Genomic DNA, 19408 nt, shown 5'->3' on the forward strand with positions numbered 1-19408 from the left:
CTCCTGTGGTATTGGGCCTTTCAGCCTTTGCCTGAAGAGCCCCATATTGTGTTGCCCATGGAAAGAGCAATGTCTTATTTTGATACAGTTGCTAAGAGAATGCTAATGGTTCTTAAGACTCATGTACTCTTACCATCCATTTTGCCTCTAGACTAAACAAACACAAATCTCAGCAGACTTCTAAAGGTAAGAAACACAAAGTGATCCATAAGGAGATGTGCTACATTCCAAAGAATCCTGTGAGTAATTTAATTCTACAAACAGATGTCTGGGGAATCTGTGTAGGAAAGGACTTTAAGGGTGTGGGATAATGATAGAGGAAAAATAAAATTATCCCTGAATTTTTTATTATAGGTCCAAAAAGCTTATATTGAGGGGGTTTGTGAGTGTGCCAGCCCTGGGACTTGAACTCAGAGCCTTGACACTGTCCCTTAGCTTTTTTGCTCAAGGCTAGTGCTCTACTATTTGAGCCACACCTCTGCTTCTGGCTTTTTTGGTGGCTAATTGGAGCATCATAGGCTATTTGTTCCACTTAGGTTTGAACTGATATCCTCAGATCTCAGCCTTCTGATTAGCTAGAATTACAGGCATGAGCCACTCACACCTAGCTAGACTGAATTTTATGTTACAGTTTTCAGAGTTAATGAAGGTGTTAATTGGTTATTTGATTGATTTGTTGAAATATGAATCAAAAGATAGCCTACTGGGATGGGAGTTTGGCCTAATGGTAGAGTGCTTGCCTAGCATGCACGAAGACCCAGGTTTGATTCCTCAGTACCACATACATAGAAAAAAAGCTGGAAGTGGTGCTGAGGCTCAAGTGATAGAGGCTAGCCTCGAGAAAGTCCAAGGACAGTGCTCAGGCCCTGAGCTCAAGCCCAGGACTGGCAAGAAAAATTTAAAAAAAGATAACCTACTGTGAATGAAACAGCATACCTGTTTATTGTTGATGAAGGGATTCAAATGCTGAGGAAGATTGGAATGTGGAGGTATATCTGAAATGTAAAACGTATCACCCACAATTAAAGTCCATAATATGTGCCCTCAACAACACTTCAAGAAACAGACTTGTTAAGAGGTAACCAGAATCCTTGAAAATCTTTGTCATTGCTCTTCTCTGTGTGCTAACCTATGGTGGGAACCACAGTAACTCAATTGGAAATGAACACTTTAGTGTAATGCATATAATTGTATCCCAAAGTGGTAGTAAAGTGTCAGGAGAGGAAGAAGAAATGTACAGAGTGTGCCTAATGTGAAGCCAACTGTCAATAGGGGTCAGTAAGGAAAGATAAGAAAGTCTATCTGAGAAGTGCCTATGTAAGCTTGAATATGAATGACAAGGGAGACATGGACACAAATCTGAAAACATTCAGATCTGAGAAAACAGATGTACTGCAGAATAAATCATTGCTGTAAATAAATACTCAAAGTTAGAACATGATTTGTTTGTTCTGAGGGTGAAAATTATGGCTTTTGCAGTCTATATTACAATGACTTCAGGATAACTTATGTGAGCATATCATCATCCTTGTCAAAGAAAAGTGAGATGAAAAGGTGTGAGAGTGTATTATGCCTGTTTTCCCATAAAAGTGATTAATGACCAATATCAGCCTCTGCCTGGAGAAAGAGTTCCATCTCCTTGCAGTCAGAAATAATTGGCTAAAGGCAAGAAGCTTGTTATTCAAATCTAAACTAGAAATAAGCCAAGTTAGAAAAAAGTCTAAGTTATAGGTTTCTTTCATAGGAACACCAGTTTTATTATTTTCTGCTGTATCAGAATTTTGTATCAGGCCCGGCATGGTGGCTTATGACTGTAATCCTAGCTACTCAGGAGGCTGAGATTTGAAGATCCCAGCTCAAAGCTGTCTTGGGCTCGGAAAGTCTGTGAGACTCATCTCCAAGTAACCATCACAAAACTGGTATTGGTACTGTGGCTCAGGTAGTAGAGTGCTAGCCTTGGACTGAAGAGCTCGGGGACAGTGCCCAGGCTGAGTTCAAATCAACCCTTGGTATGGATGTTAACATTATCTTTTCTGTTCTTAGACACAATGAAACTTGGGCTGAGAATATAGCTCAGTGATAGAATATTTGCCTACTATGTGAGAGGTTCTGTGTTCAAGCCTCCCTGCAAGAGAATAAATGTTGAAACTTAAGAAATTGTGTTGCCAACAGTACTCTAATTCAGTCTTCTACTCCAATTGTTATGCTTTCTGTCATGCTCCATGTAATGTGTTAGTTAAGGTAGCAAAATGTAGTAAATTCTTAACTTTTCTAGAGTTAGAAGTTAGCAGGTAAGAAAGAAAATGCAAAATTTCATTGTAAATTTTCTATGTGTTTCTTGAAAAATAATGAAAGAAAGACAAACAGAAGGGAGGTTAACATTTACAACATAATTTGAGGAAATAAACAACTTAGTAAATAAAATACTTTTTATAGTTTGAAGTTTTGAACTCAGGGCATTCCAATTGTTTATGTGACATTTTACCATTGAGTCATACTTCCAGCACCACTGTGAGTTAGTTATTCTGGAGTAAAGTTTCATGGACTTATTTTTTACAGCCTTTCTGGTCTTAGACTCCTGAATAGCTAGGATTGATGTGCGTGAGTCCCTGCTGCCTGGCTTTGCTATGGTTTTGACTGGTTTATCACCCAAGAATTTGAATGCTGAAAGATTGGTTCTCAGTGTGGTAAAGTAAAGAGATAATGGAACTTTTAAGAAATTAGGATTAGTGGGAAGTAGATTACTGGGAGCCTGATGCTTAGAAGAGAAAAATATAGTTTTCTCATTAACCTGGTTAGCCCCTCTAAGATCCCATTTTAAGTTCCTTTGCTGATTGTGAACCTCAAAAAAAGACAGAAAGAAAGGGATGCCTGATGTAGGTGTGCTGAGCACAGAATACAGGAAAAGTTGCCGAAGTCCAAATATCTAGGAGGAAAGCTACATAAATAGCAGTGATAACTAGCAGCATACTGCAATAAACATGAATAATTTGGATCCCAACATAACAAATCCACTAGATTTGTTTGCAAACCACAAAATAATACATTAAGATCCAATTATGTCAAACACACCATAAAACAAGAGTTTTTCAGATATGACTAGAACTCTGTGTCATATGTTTATCTTATTCTGGCTGAACAGACATTCTCAAGCACCAATTAAAACAGGGCTGGTTATAATTAATGTTATATATATATATTCCTAATTTTGTAACCTCTGGCAAGAACAAAAAACCAGGTTTCTCAGATGCACCAGTGGTTCAGATTATTTAAACTGTCAGTTCTATAATTCCTTTTTGCCAGTCCTGGGCTTGAGCTCAAGGCCTGAGCACTGTCCTTGGGATTTCTCAATGCTAGAGCTCTACTACTTGAGCCACAGCACCACTTCTAGCTTCTTCTGTGTATGTGGTACCGAGGAATGGAGCTGGGCTCTTTGTGCATGCTAGGCAAGCACTCTACTACTAGGGCAAACTCCCAGCCCTGTCAGTTCTATAATTCTAAGCATGGCAGCTATAGGAACTGAAATGGCAATCAAAGCATTTATTTCATAAATACAACTTATTTATAATCACCAATACAAAGAAAGAGATTTTACTTTGGTAATTTTGAAGAAATGGTAATAGGAATTCCAAGTTTGAAAATTGTACAACTGTTCAAATGTTTCTGCATTTTCTTGGAAAGTGCCCAACATATTTGGAAAGTTACATATTTATTGGCATGGTAAAAAAAAATCCAGGTAATTTAAAGGTTCAATTTTCTCCTTGAACTCCTGTACTGATTTTCTATTACACTTAAAATCCAAGTTCTTTCTCCTGAATCACATAATTATGCAAGACCACATGTCCACAAGAAAGCAAGATGGAACACATTCTCAAAACATAGACCGTTAGTGTACAGACTGTAATGTGGGAAGAAACTTGGTAAATTTGAAAGACTAATGTGCTTTCCTCCCTCCGAACTGCCAGTGGACTTCCATCATACTAGTCTTATTTATATTCCTTTTTATCTTCTTGGGGCTGATTCCTTTTTTACATTTGTTTTGTTTTAAATGTTATACTTCAGGGAAGCCTTCCTTATTTTCCTGATACAAGGGCTTGTGCTGAAGATACAGATTTTGGTGGCTCACACCTGTAATCCTAGCTACTGAGGAGGCTGAGGTGTGAAGGTCAAGGTTCAAAGCCAGCCCAGTCACAAAAGGACCTGAGACTTTTATCTCCAATTAACCTCTAGAAAATGGGAAGTGGAGCTTGGCTCAAGTGCGGCAAGGCTGAAGAGCTCAGGGACAGCACCCAGGCCGAGTTCAAGCCCCATGACCCATAAAACACGATATAAATTTTTGGAATATGGATGAGTTTACGTTTGGAGACTATGAAGTAATAGGAATAGAAATAGAATCAATAAGAGATCTCATGAAGATTAGGGGATTATTGAACTCAGATGATGATTGAAACTGTAAATCTAGAAACTGCAGCTAGAAATCCTAGGAAAGCACTGTAAGTCAGTCTGCCTGAGAACCATGGTAGCCACTGGTATAAAAATCCCACTCTAAGTGCAGAAGATGAGATGAAATGTTCCAACTCCAGCAGTGAAGCATAGTCAAAAAGAGGAAATTTCTTTTTCCTTTTGTTATATTTAGATCTTCAGTGAGGTGGCTGATGCTATTCATGTAGTTGGAGGACAGCCTATTTTGCTGAGTGCACTACTTTAGTTCGAATAGTAATGTGTTCCCCGACACTCTCACAGACACACTTAAAAATAATGTTTAATCTTTGGCAAACTGTGGCAGAATCAAGTTGATAAAAAATTAACTATCTTAGTTACTGTATAGGAACAGTCTTGAATACAATATGTGGGAGTAGATGGTGGAAATAAGATCTTTTGCTTTAGAGCACCAGAGTTCCCTTAATCTTAAGGGAAGTACATGAAGGAATATCTCCTGTATTTGCTGTTAGCTGACTGTACCTTATTTCCCCAGTCTATCCCGCTACATTTCCCTCAAAAAGACTTGGTTCCCTTAATCTTAAGGGAAGTGAACCGACAAGCTTTAAGCTTAGGTCTTTGGATCCCTGGCAGCCACTTACCATGTCTCATTTTCCCTAGGCTATCCTGCCTCAAATGGTCTTGAGTAGTGCTACTTGTTATACTACCTTAGAATAAGTACTATATGCTTGGTGTGCATGAGAAAACACGGACAAATCAAGAAGGCTAACTTGAACAAAATATATAATCACTTGCCATTTTTCTTTCTTTCAGCCTAAATGTACTAATAAATTATTATCTAATGAAGGCTAAGTAGTGGCAAACACTAGTTTTCTCAGTACTATTGCTTCTTTTCAGTCTGGCTCTACTGCTCATTAATCATTGTGACAATATTTGAAGACAATGACGATTACTATCTTCATTTTAAAGATGAGAAAACTGAGTCACTCAATTCTCATAGAAATCTTTAAAAAGATGAAAAAACAGAATATTGATGAGATGAATTTTTAGGAGATAGAATTAATATAGCTTACTATTGTCTAGCTGTGAGCTTTGAGGGAGTATACATTTTCAAAATAATATCCAGCATACTAGTGTGGTCAACCAACTGAATTGGGGGGGCATGGGATTCATAGAGGATGTACAAGCAGGTTAAGGGAGGGTAGAAATGCATTAAGTCAATTGTGGAGTACTTTTAAGTTTCAGGTACCTGAAAAGTTTTAGACCCATTTATTATTAGATAATTGACTCTTACATGGAGTTGCTAGATATGGGAAACATCAACTAAGCCAAGTAAAGCAATGGGGAGGATTAAGATGACTAATAACTGTGTGAAGAGTAAAAAAACAAGAAAGAGAGAAAAGCCTTAAAGAACTTAAACATTTAAAAGGAAAATGTCTAGTCACAGATGTGTATGTAATGTCTTAAGAAAAACTAGAGTGTAAGAAGTTTCCTGTGCTTGCTTTCAAGCACATATACTAAAATTGGAATGATACATAAATTAGCATGGCCCCTGTACAAAGATGACATGCAAACTCATGAAGCATGTCATATTTTTGAATACACTTTTTATTTGCATGTAAATAAATCACAAAACTGCTTAAACTGTGTAGAATATAATAATGGCTTAATTTTAGAGAACAGAGGTTTTTTTTAAGTATTTGTTTTAGGAACACCATTGGGAATTGTGGCATAGAGAGATAGGAGAATGATCAATAGCTTAACTGTGTGTGTGATGAGGAGGCTGTCTTATGTGGCTGAGAAAGGTTACTTTAGAATATTTCAAATGAAACTTTTCACAGGCTTTTTTAATTTTTTATTATCAAGGTAATGTATAGAGGTGTTACAGTTACATTCACCAGGTACTAGGTACATTACTTCTTATACATTGATACCCCCTCTCATGGTTTCTGTCCCCATTTCCCTACCCCTAACCCCGCCCAATCATCTTGTTTTTCCCCCTTCCCTTTCCTATTTCAAATAAACAAATAAACATATATACAATACTCCAGGTAACAAAGTCAGATACAGTAACAATATGAGATTAAATATAAGGGGAGGGGAAGAGAAGAGAAGTGACATAGTACATTAAGAACAACAATCACACAAGATAAAGCTCTTGTTTCCATATCCTAGAGATCCTTTTATTTAGTGTCATCCTATATGACCTTATGTACCTAGGTTTTGAGCTATTGTAATACTCTGCTAGGAGAGTCCTAAATGTGTACTAATTACTACAAATGAGGGAAACCATTGAGCCTATATTCCTTTGGGTCTGGTTTACTTCACGTAATATGATTTTTGCCAAGTTTTTCTATTTCCTTACAAAAGGGGCAATGCCATTCTGGCAGCAGCATAGAATTCCATTGTGTATAAATACCATATCTTGTTGATCCACTCATCAACTGAGGGACATCTGGGTTGGTTCCATATCTTTGCTATGGTAAATAGTGCTGCAATGAACATTGTTGTGCTAGTGGATTTAGTATGCCCTAGATTCTGGATGGTTGGGTAAATGCCAAGTAGTGGAATTGCTGGGTCATAGGGGAGCTCTATGTTTAGCCTTTTGAGGAACTGCCATACTGCTTTCCATAGTGGTTGAACAAATTTACCCTCCCACCAACAGTATAGTAGCATCCCTCCTAGCAACATCCCTGCTATCATCTGTTGTTTTTAGATTTTTTGCCAGTCCTGGGCTTGAGCTCAGGGCCTGAGCACTGTCCTTGGACTTTCTCAAGGCTAGAGCTCTACCTCTTGAGCCTCAGCACCACTTCCGGCTTTTTTTTTTCTATGTATGTGGTACCAAGGAATCGAACCCGGGTCTTCATGCATGTTAGGCAAGCACTTTAACCACTAGGCCAAACTCCAGGCCCCTTATTAGATTTCTTGATTCTGGCCATTCTAACTTGAATGAGGTGGAATTTCAAAGTTGTTTTAATTTGCATTTCTTTTATTGCCAGAGATATCAAGAATTTCTTCATGAGTCTTATAGGTCATTCTTACTTCCTCTTCAGAGAAGTTTCTCTTTAAGTCTTTAGTCTACCTTTTAATGGGATGGTTGGCAATCTTTTAATGTTGACAATAAATAGAAAGATGACAGGGAGGCAGTGAGGAGTGATAACAAAGAGGGTTTATCAGAAGCTCTGGACTGATTTGGTCAGAAAGAATAGCGATTTAGGGGCATGGACTTAGAGCAAAAGAAAGAAGCTGTCAATAGCAGCAAAAACAATAGTAATAATAATAGAATGGGAGAAATGATAGTGAAGGGCACAGGGAAGTTGGTCATTTTCTTGATGAAAACAGAGGGAGTTCCTGTCAGATAATTTCTATATTGTCAATGAAGTAATAGGCAACAGAAGAGAGACGTCTGGGGAAGCTCATCATTAACCCAGTTGACTCATTTTTTGGTTCTTTTTTTTTGTTACACTAACGTTCTGTCATTTTCCCAGAAACCTCCTACATTTGCTGTTGTTTATGACAGGAGTTTTTGATCTTAAGTGTGACAGGCCCGGCAAATCTGCAGTCGGAACTACAACTCCCATAATGCAGTACGGTTCGTAGACTAGTGGGTATCTGGGAACGTGTAGGTCCCGCCCTATCGCCCGTTCCGATTGGAGGAGCGTTCACATTCCCAGGAGGCCATACGTAGTGGGTGGGGGCGCTTTACACGGAAGTCAGCCTGTTAAATCCAGTCCCTCTCTGGGTGAGCGCAGTGGGCGACCGTGGGCCGATCTGCGACCCTCGGTCACGAGCCCGCGTGCCCTCAAAGGGTGCCCGGACAGGTAAATAGAAGGGGGCGTTCTCTTCGGAATGCGAGGGATGCCGGAGAGAAGGTGGAGGTGTAGACTTTTTAAAGGTGCTGGGGTGAAGATAGAGTAAGGGTGACTTGGGTTTCTCTGATGTCGACAGTTTGAATTGCTGAGCAGATCCAATTTGGGCAAAGTGCGTTTTATGCCACTGAAAGGCCTATAGTTAAGAGTATCAGAACGCGTCACTTAAGTTGTCATTACGGATGGGAAAATGTTAATTTTCACTCATTCGTGTTCTATTAGACCTTTCTATAGCATTTGAATCTCCCCAGATACCCGGTTTTCTAAAAATTCATCTTGTGCTTATTCGTTGACATCACTTGCTGCTATGCCTTCTACTTGTGACTGCTTATGTTCCTTTTAGAATTCCAAGCACCTTACATTTTATTCCACCTTCTAATGTTTACATTCTTCCTTCTCAGTTTCGGTAGGGATTATATTTCCACTCTGATCTATTTTCTATTATCAGATCTGTATGTTGTTATTTTTATTGATATCCACAAGCTATCAAATTGATCGTGTATTTGGCATTTTAGTAAATATATTTTCATCTCCTGTAACTCACAGTGATCACACTCTTCTTTCTATCTTAATTGTTCTCAACTACCTGTAGTACCAGTTTTGCTCGTTTGATCCTAGAGGATGCTGTTACGTACAAACAATTTTTTTCCTTTGCATAGATAGTGTGGGGAGCAAGTCCATTTGTACACGTACCAAATACTTATTAAACAGCTGATATATATTCGACACTTTTTAAAGAGTGGGGAATACAGCTAGTTGTAAGTAAGACACGAGTGCAGAATTTGGCAGGAATTTACATGTTTACATGGCAGGGAAAAACAACAACAATCAATATGTTATACATTGTTTAATGCAAAATTTAAAACGGTGGTTGATTGACAGTTTAGAATTCTATGCTGAAAACGTTACAAGGATTGGGTGAAGTCTCAGTATTGTTCATAAAAATATTTGTGATAACACAAATAGTAACTTCAATTTTTATGAACGTTTTTCTCATAGCTGTCTTCTAATTTTTTGTTTTCTCCAATATTGTTGCATCACAATTTGAAGTTTAAAGCTGTAATAGGCCTATTTCCATCTAAGAGCCACAAAAATTTGGGGATTGGATTACTAACTTCTACTGCCTTATCTAAATAAGGGAGATAGTTTGGGAGTGAAATTGTTCTTACTAGGCCCTACTAAATATAAAGTTATCTACCATTTATAGTGTATTTAAGACCAAAACACAATGTTCACTCGTTTATTCAACAAATGTTCAAGTGATATATGCTAGGCACTGTGCTGAACACTGAGAAAACAGGATAAAACAAACACTTTGTTCTTCTAAGGAGAACTAAGGCTAATATTATACAGAGGAAATTTCTAATATACAGGTAACACCTTCATTCCTTTATCCAAAGTGAGATAATCACAGAATTTTAAGAAATCTGAACAATTTTGGACATTCTTAGATTATTTTATTCCTTATGAGTTATTGTATTTGCTTGTTATCAGTTTCTCATGGCACTTTGGCTCTCTTGGGCTCAAGATTCCTTTATATCAACATCATATCCCAACTTTCAATCTCCAGAGTCTCCTGCTTGCCTGGTACATGTGTTTGGAACTGAAATAGAAATAGAAATAGACATTCTTTGAACAAATTCAAATGACTTAATTTACATATCAGACTAGTGTATTTACCATCTTAGGTTGTTCTCATTTCTGTGTCTTCTCTCATTCTATTACCCCCTTAGAAGATGAGTTCCTATCTTTTTCCTCAACATTTCATGGACCTTTTACTAAAATGGGCCATTTAATATAATAGTACACTCGTGGCAAGGTTGTCTTTTGTCAGTCCTGTGAGACATTTCACACTGAAACTGTTGCAAGAGCTAATGTAAACTAATGCTTTTCAGAAATACAAATAATGGTACACGTGCTGTCTTTGGATAATGATTACTACCATGTACTCTGTTGGTTAAATTCTTTTACCTTCCTTAAAGGTTGTAAACCTTTGTATACTACATTGTGATTTATTTTTTTTTCTTATTAAAAATGAATCTTTGAATATTTACTCCTAAGTCTGAAGTAATCTACATGTTAATGTTATAATGCCACAATATTACTTTCAAAATGTTAGGTAAAAGTCTCAATTTTCAAAATTCAAGTCTTATTCCTTGGAGATATTGTTCAATTTTAAATTGTTGCTACTAAGAACAATTTTGGTCTTTAAAACTAATTGGAAACATGAATATGTTTAACCCATGATTATCATAATTTTAGGATATGTCAACCTAAGATCAATCAGACATGCTTTCAAGACATTAAAAATTAAGCACTGACAGTTTTGGGGGATTTCTTGGCAACTATGCCTTCATAAACATAAATACAAATGCCGAACTCAATTTTATACCTTTTTTATTCATAAGGTATACATTACATGATCCACAGCAGTTTTATAAACTTTCTAATATTATAACAACAATATAGAATTTTAAAAATTCTCAGATCACATGGAGTTGAGTGTGAGGAACACTCAAGACTTGGTCTTTTCCCCCTACTTAGTTCTCCAAAACTAGTTTCAACCTCTAGTTGAATATTCATTCAAATATTTGTATCATTCCTTCGCTATTAGTAAATATTTCATACAGGTAACACAAATGGAGTTATTTTGAAAGTTTCTTTTTAAACTTACTGTTTGAAGCTCTTGATGTATTTTCCTGTATAGATAATGCTATAAAAGGACATTTCAGTTATGCCAGTTAATTGCTGCTTACTAGCTTCTAGTAAAATCCAAGATCTCTCCCACACTGTAATTCTACTAAAAAATGTGTGTGCAATTCACATTTGAATTCAGCTACAGCATATCTTTTGGAATTGGAATTTAGCATCTGGAACAGAAATAACATTTTTGTTGGTGGTGGTGGTGAGCATGGACTTGAACTGTGAGCCTAAGCGCTGTCCCTGAGCCCTTCAGCTCAAGACTTGCACTCTACCACATTGAGCCAGAGCGCCACTTCTTGTTAAGTCTCATGGACTTTCATGCCCATGCTGGGACTTTCGAGGCCAGGCTGGCTTTGAACTGTGATCATCAGATCTCAGCCTTCTGAGTAGGTAGGATTACAGGTGTGAGCCACTAGTGCCCAGCCCCAAAATATCTTTTATTTGAAAACTTAAGAAGCAGTTATAGATTACCTTTCTATCGCAGAGTTCTAAAGACAGACCTGACTGAAGTAAAACATAGGATAAAGGTTTTGGGAAGGAAGAGTGAAAATTTAGGAACTCCCTTTACCTAAAACAAAAAAATACTCTGCTTCTCTATAATTATTGTTTCTAGTTTCACACTGAGTGATGTACACTAGGTGGCCATATTCTATATAAACTTGAAATTCGCTGTAATCTTTTGTTTTTTTTCTTCATATTAAATAGTTCTTGTTCTGGCCATTCGTGTGTGTGTGTGTGTGTGTGTGTGTGTGTGTGTGTGTGTGTGTGTGTGTGTGTGTATGTATTTGAACTTCAGGCTGGCTTCATGCTATTTATTGCTCAGCTTTTTCACTTATGGCTGGCATTCTCCCTCTTGAACCATACCTCCAATTCTGGCTTTTGGCTGGGTAACTAGAGAGAAGAGTCTTGTGGATTTGTTTGCCTGGGCTGGTTCTGAACCTTTATCCTCAGATCTTAGCTTCCTGAATAGCGAGGATTAAAGGCATGAGCCACTGGCACCCAGCTTCTAGCCACTCTTGATGATGTAATCTAATGGTTGCTAACTCATTCTGTCTCCCTTCTGTCCAATCTTGAGATACTCAGAATTGAATTCAGTAATGCACATGTGTTCTCAGCAGCACAGACAATACCAGTAGTACTTAAGAAGATCAAGGCATTTCAAATTATGTAAGCAATTTAAGAATGTGCATCATTTCCTTGATTTGTCATGAATTTGTGGTCTGCTAAAATGGGGTACCAGTGGCTTACCTGGTCAGAGCCATCCTGGGCAGGCAAATCCATGAGACACTTATCGCCACTAAACTACCATAAGGAATTAGAGTTGTTGCTTAAGTTGTAGAGTGCTAGACTTGAGCAAAAGAGGTAAGGGGTAGCATCCAAGTCCTGAGTTCAAGCCTGAACTTGAATAGATTTTTCTGTATTGTTATAAAACTTCATTTTCTTGGAACTGCATGGTAACTAAGACTGCTACTTTTTCGTCTTTTTGTTGGGAGGACCAGAAAATTTCGTGTGTGTGTGTGTGTGTGTGTGTGTGTGTGTGTGTGTGTGTGTATACATGTACTGTACATTTCTTTGCCTCCAAGCAACTGGCCCCTTTTTAATATAAAATTACAGTGACTATTTTATAGTTCTTCATTTCAATCATAAACAAGCATAGTTAACCCCTGACTTTTACTTCTTTTTGGTGGGGGGGTCATGGGCCTTGAACTCTGGGCATAGGCATTGTCCCTGAGCTCTTCAGCTCAAGGCTAGCACCCTACCCCCCAGAGCCATAGTCCCACTTCCTATTTTCTAGTGGTTAATTGGAGATAAGAGTCTCTCAGACTTGTAGTGCCCAGATTTGTAGTTCCCAGGCTGGCTTTGAACCACGATCCTCAGATCTCAGCCTCCTGAGTAGCTAGGATTACAGTTGTGAGCCACCAGGCCCGGCAACTTTTTACTTCTTTTTGTTGTTGTTGGTCATGGAGCTTGAACACTTTTTCTTTTTCTTTTTTTTTTTTGTCGGTCCTGGGCTTGAGCTCAGGGCCTGAGCACTGTCCTTGGACTTTCTAAAGGCTAAAGCTCTACCACTTGAGCCTCAGCACGACTTCTGGCTTTTTTCAATGTATGTGGTACCAAGGAATCAAACCCGGGTCTTCATGCATGCTAGGCAAGCACTTTAACCACTAGGCCAAACTCCTGGCCCTTATTTTTTTTCTTTTTTTTTGTCAGTCCTGGGGCTTGAACACTTTTTCTTTTTTTGTGGGGGGTCATGGAGCGTGGGCACTGTCCCTCAGCTTTTTTTTCCTAGTTATCAGGCTCGAACTCGGGGCCTGAGCACTGTCCTTGGACTTTTCTCATGGCTAGAGCTCTACCACTTGAGCCACAGCATCACTTCCAGTTTTTTTCTATGTATGTGGTACCGAGGAATCAATCCTGGGTCTTCATGAATGCTAGGCAAGCACTCTACCACTAGGCCAAACTCCCAGCCCATCACTTTCCTTATTTTAATGTGAGTGTCACCGTATGTATAATTTCATGGTGTTGTGAGAATTAAATGGGTAAGTAATTATAAAACACTTAAAGTAGTTCCTTTCACATCATGACCATTTAATAAATATGGGCTTTGTGTGAATTTAGAGTCTAATTATGTTAAAAAAATTTCTGTATGATAAATTTTCAGATGTTTATGCTGTTTATGTTCATTGCTCTTCAAAGAGATAATGTCAGTTTATGTTATAATTTGTAAATGCAATGTATCACTGGTATGTGAATATAAGCGTGGGCCAATGTGTAAGCTTGTGGAAAAATGGGACCTTATTGTTGTTCCTTCTTTCTTCTTAGTGGTAGAGATCAAACCTGGGCCTTTGCAGATGCTAAATATGGTTTCTACCACTGAGTTATGACTCCAGCTCCTATTAAGTCTTTTATTATTTCATGTTTGCTGTTCAATGTTACTAGGTGAATTTTGATAAATTATAGTTGCTTTTGAAAGATCATGTTAAAGAAATATTCTAAAAGCTGTGTCTTTTTTTCTTCAAAATAGATTGTGAAACCATGGCCATTCTTTTTGCTGTTGTTGCCCGGGGAACCACTATTCTCGCTAAACATGCTTGGTGTGGAGGAAACTTCCTGGAGGTGACAGAGCAGATTCTGGCTAAAGTACCTTCTGAAAATAACAAACTAACGTACTCACATGGCAAGTGAGTTCTGATCTGTATGTGGTAGAGGGAAGAAAGTAGTTTCGTTGTAATCCAAACAAAAAAAGTAGAAAGCAAGCTTTTAGGTAGATTAATTTGAATGAGCTAATAGATCAGTTACTTTTACCACTTTGGGAAAAAAAACTTATAAACTCATTGTTATTTTATTCCATTATTGAATTGATAATGAAATGTTGATGTAAAACTGACTTTGTTGTAGAGTTGTAGGATATAAGAAATGATAATTAAAATATAAGTATTCCAAGCCTGGCGCAGTGACTCACACCTGTAATCCTAGCTACTCAGGAGGTTGAGATCTGAGGATCAAGGTTCAAAGCCAGCCTGGGCACAAAAGGACCTGAGACTTATTTCCAATTAACCTCTAGAAAATGGGAAGTGGGGCTTGGCTGAAGGGTAGAGTGTTAGCCTTGTACTGAAGAGCGCAGGGACAGTGCCAGGCCCAGGGGTAGAGCGGTAGCCTTGAGCTGAAAAGCTCAGGGACAGTACCCAGGCCGAGTTCAAGCCCCATGGCCAATATATATATACTTGCATATATATACATATGTATGTATATATATATATATGTATTCCGTTTTTCTTTTTAGGAAATTAATATAGTTCCTTACTATTGCTAGGTAGTTTGCTTAGTGATATAACAAGAAATATAGTATTTGCCTCATAGGGATTATAATTTAATGAAAAAAATCTATAGAGTATAATAGGTGGGTAGCACTCTAATGAAAAGGAACAGTAGGTAGAAACTTATGTATATATATGTAATCTTATTTTAAAAATCTGTATAATTGTTCTTTGTGACTGTTACTTAGGATGGTGAAGGTAAACGTAGAAAGATGGACAACAGAAAAGGTCATATAGGGCCTCATAGTGCATGTTATGAGTGGGTGGAATTGCTGGGTCATAAAAGTTCTCTCTTTAGTCTTTTGAGAAACCTCCACATTACTTTCCAGACTGATTGAACAAGTTTATACTCCCACCAACAGTTTAGTAGTGTTTTCTTCTGGCCCCATCCCCACCAGCATCTGTTGTTATTAGATGTCTTGATAATGGCCATTATAACTGGGGTGAGATAGAATCTCAAAGTTGTTTTGATTTGCATTTCTTCATAAAAGAATATATTCAACATTTCTTCATGTGTCTTCTCCTTTTTTTGCCAGTCCTGTTGCATGAACTCAGGGCCTGAGCACTGTCCTTAGACTTTTCTCAAGGCTAGAGCTCTACCACTTGAGCTACAGCATCACTTCCAGCTTTTTTCTATGTATGTGGTACCAAGGAATCAAACCCAAGTCTTCGTGCATGCTAGGAAGCACTCTACCACTAGGCCAAACTCCCAGCCCTTCTTCATGTGTCTATTGGCCATTCTTATTCTTCCTCTGACAAAACTCTCTTTAAGTCTTTAGCTCATTTATTAATTTGGTTGTTCTTTCTTTGAGGGTTTATTTGGGAAAGGGATTAACTTTTTGAGCTCTAACTATATATTAAATATGAGATCCTTGTCTGAGACATAGCTGGTAAAGATTTTCTCCCATTCTGTGGACCTTCTATTTATCTCACGAACTATGCAGAAATTCTTCAGTTTGATGCAATCCCATTTATCCACTCTTTCTTTAATTTGTTGTGATGCTGTATCTTTACTTAAAAAGTTTCAAGTGATGCCTAGGATCCCTAGTGTTTCCCAGACTCCTTCCTCTAATATTTTCATGATAATTGGCCTTATGTTGAATCTTTGACCCATTTAGACTGGATTCTACAATCACACTGAAGTGACCAGCACATCCATGTTCATTGTAGCATTGTTTACTGTACCCAAGGTATGAAATTAACCCATATTCCCCTCAGTGGATGAGTGTATCTAGAAAGTGTGGTATTAATGGAATATAATGGAATTCTACTCTTCCATCAGAAGCAGTGATATTGTATCATTCATAAGTAAATGGAAAGACAGGAAAAAATTATATTAAGCAAAATAAGCCAGAGCCAAAGAAACAGGTTACATGGTTTCCCTCATTTGTGATAACTAGAATGTACCTGTAAATCTACAAGTATAGCTAGTAAAAAAAATATAGTGGGACATGCTAAATTATACTGGTCTCTAGGCAGTCAACAGCCCAAAGGAGGATATTCATGGGAGCTATCACAAACACTCCATGGCCAAGTGTATATGTTCATATAAAATAATATTATACAAAATAACTCCAAGAAAGGGAAACAAGAGATTTTATGTTGTTGTTGTTGCTGCTGCTTTTTTTTTTTATTATTTTTTCCTTCTGTCTTGTTATTAGTTCATTTGTTTTTGGGAAGGTAAGTGTGGGGGCCCAGAAAAGGAGGAACAATGGGTGAACAAATATAGCTGTGGGTACTCACTAGACACTGTGTTGAAAATGAACTATACAACTTGTGGGTGGAGACAAGAGGGAAAAACTAGGAGAAAGCTAGGGAAAGGGTGACATGGTCCAAAAAGAAATGTACTCATTACCTGTCTTATATAACTGTAACCCCTGTAATTTCCATTTTCCCTTTGGTAAGTAGGAAGGCATTGAAAGCTTTTAGGATACAACACCTTTTTGTTTAGAAAGATGATTCTGGTGGCTTATTTGAGGGGTCCTAATTAGGAAATCTGAATAATTTCATAAAAATGAATCAACTTTCCTCATTGATAATATTAAGAAAATCTTTTGTTTCGGGCAGGGCATGGTGACTCACGCCTTGTAATCCTAGCTATTCAGGAGGCTGATATCTGAGGATCACAGTTCAAAGCTAGCCAGGTCACTGAAGGTCTCCAATTAATCACTAGAAAATGAAAAGTGGGGCTGTGGCTCAGTGGTAGGGCAGTAGCCTTGAGCTGAAGAGCTCAGGGACCGCACTCAGGCCCAGAGTTCAAGCCCCATGACCCACACAAAAAAAGAAAATTTTTTGTTTCTTAATCAAACTTATTTCCTTAGTTCTTATTTCAAAGTGATCCATGTTACTTTCTAGCGGTAACCCCTTTTCATAATTTTGTCTACTCTAAGTTACTATGAGAATGACTCTAACATACAAAATTAATGTAATGAGAGTCCAGAGATGAGTAGTTAAAAGTTTTCCCAGAAACATGTAGAAGTCATTGTGTCCTAGCCAATGATCACATAACTACTTCATGGTGTATTACTTGATGGTGTATTAGTGTTTCTGCTTGATGGAGAAACACCATCCTTTCTCCTTAACTCCTGCTCTTGTTATCCAGGAAGTTCTTTCTGGTTCACTATCCTTTTTGACTACATCCAAAATGAGTATAAGAAAATATGTCATATTTGAGGACTGTACAGGTTATATCTGCTTCCTGAAATATGATTCAGAGGATGCAGGAATTGTTATAGGGGTTAATCTCACTCACTAGTGAATATGGCTATATAGTTTCTCAAAAACAATATTAGGGCCAGGAGTGTGGCCTCCTAGTAAGTAGACTGTTTACCTACTATACATGAAGCCCAGGGTTCAATTCCTCAGTACCACGTAAACAAAGAAGCCAGAAGTGGTACTGTGGCTCAAGTGATACAGCTTTGTCCTTGAGAAAGCTCAAGGAGAATGCCCAGGCCCTGAGTTCAAGGCCCAGGACTGACAAAAAAAAACCTTACTAGACTTACAGTGTGTGTTATAGGTATGTGTGTGTGTGTTTCCAATTAGTTTCTGGGAAAATGGTCAAGAAAAGCATGAAATACTTTAAGAAGAATATAGGAAATATATGTTCTGGTCATATTTTTATGAACCAAGACTTACTAACATAGTCACTTCTAGCTACAAGTAAAGCTATAATTACCTAGTTTTAATATCAATTTTAGTAGAAGAAGGTATCTGGTTTTTCTGCTCTTCCATTTTCATCATAATCCAGTCTATCTCTGTGTCTTCTGGGGTGAGGCTCCATCACTTATGTTTTTCTTTTTACCCTTCTGCCTTAATTTCTGTTCTTTTGTTTCACAAATTCAATAAAATGTCTTATTGTATATCAAAAGAAGAAAGTCTGTTTTACTTTATGTTGAGCGCTTCTGAAATCTGTCCTTGATACTTCTTTTTAGCAGCATTATTGACTACTCCCTTCTCTGGAATTGTTTTTTACTTGAGTCCTCAGTTTTTTCCTCAGCCATACTTAGGAATTTACAGCTCAGTGATTTTTTTTCTCTCTTCCCAGGCTTTGTAATAGCTCTTAAGTTTGACTGGAATGCACTTATCATACCTTAAAATGTTTTTTAAATCTACCGTTGTCTCTCTGAACTTAAATAGTGCACCTTCTACAAAGTATTTAATAATCTCCGAGACTGAGGTGCTTCTATGTATCTACCTATCGTCTAGTTTAGTACTTGTCACACTGTTATAATTGCAATCTTGTTTGTCTCTGTCATCTGACATTAGGCTCCTTGATGATAGTGATCATACCTTGACATTGTTTATGACCTTGTACCAAGTGACTCCTAAATATGTCTTAGGAGAGACTAATTTTATAGAGAAAATGATAACTCAGTTTGGGACATGTTATGTTTACTTGTCTATGGTATGTCCAATTGGACGTGCTCAACAGACACTAGTGTATGTCAGACTGTAGCTTAAAAGATAGGTGATACCTAGAATTTGGTAATCATTAGCAGATCTGGCTAGATTTTCCCACAGGCTAAAATCTTTTAAAATGTGTTCATTTTTCTTAAGATAATGCATAATACCATATATAAAGTATTGTATAGCCTGGCATCTGCTTATATCGCTGTTATCATCCCTTCAGGTAATTTATTTTTCTCTGTGTTTTGTACTTTAGTCATGGGAATGAATTTTACTTTCCTACATCCATTATTTGCCCACTTATCTCTAGATCTATATGCTTGCTCATTCCTCAACGTGGAATACTTTTTTTTTTTTTTTTGCCAGTCCTGGTCTTGGTCTCAGGGCCTGAGCACTCTCCTTGGGTTTTTTCAAGGCTAGCTCTCTACCACTTGATCCATAGCACTACTTCTGGCATTTTTCTATTTATATGGCACTGAGGAGTCGAAACTGGGTTTTATGCATGCTAGGCAAGCACTCTAACACTAGGCCAAACTTCCAGCCCCTATGGAATACTTTTTGATGATTCTTTGAATTGCATTCTTTTACTTATTCCTCAGGTATTTGATCAGATATTATTATTTCCAGGAAGTCTTTTCCATTAACCTTGGGCAAGTCTCTATTACCTGTGAT

At 37.7% G+C, this 19408-nt stretch overlaps 1 protein-coding gene and 1 non-coding gene across 4 annotated transcripts in view; both read left to right on the forward strand.

Annotated features, from left to right (window-relative positions):
- The first annotated feature begins 5934 nt into the window (after positions 1-5934).
- LOC150041787 (U6 spliceosomal RNA) lies at positions 5935-6037 on the forward strand. The gene has a single exon (XR_016533992.1). It is a non-coding gene; the product is annotated as a U6 spliceosomal RNA (small nuclear RNA).
- A 2103-nt stretch (positions 6038-8140) lies between these two features.
- Positions 8141-19408, forward strand: part of Vamp7 (vesicle associated membrane protein 7) — a 30894-nt gene continuing 19626 nt past the window's right edge. For 2 of the 3 annotated variants that reach the window (XM_090326201.1, XM_090326202.1), the window contains exons 1-2: positions 8141-8261; positions 14038-14129. In XM_090326201.1, the coding sequence (XP_090182327.1) occupies positions 14101-14129 (29 nt within the window). In that variant the 5' untranslated portion in view covers positions 8141-8261; positions 14038-14100. Of the gene's footprint in view, positions 8262-14037; positions 14195-19408 lie in introns of all 3 variants that reach the window. The other variant, XM_090326200.1, reaches the window with a different exon arrangement.

Source organism: Megascapheus bottae, chromosome X (genome assembly GCF_031878675.1).
Source record: "Megascapheus bottae isolate mThoBot1 chromosome X, mThoBot2.hap1, whole genome shotgun sequence".
NCBI classification, from domain to species: domain Eukaryota; kingdom Metazoa; phylum Chordata; class Mammalia; order Rodentia; family Geomyidae; genus Megascapheus; species Megascapheus bottae.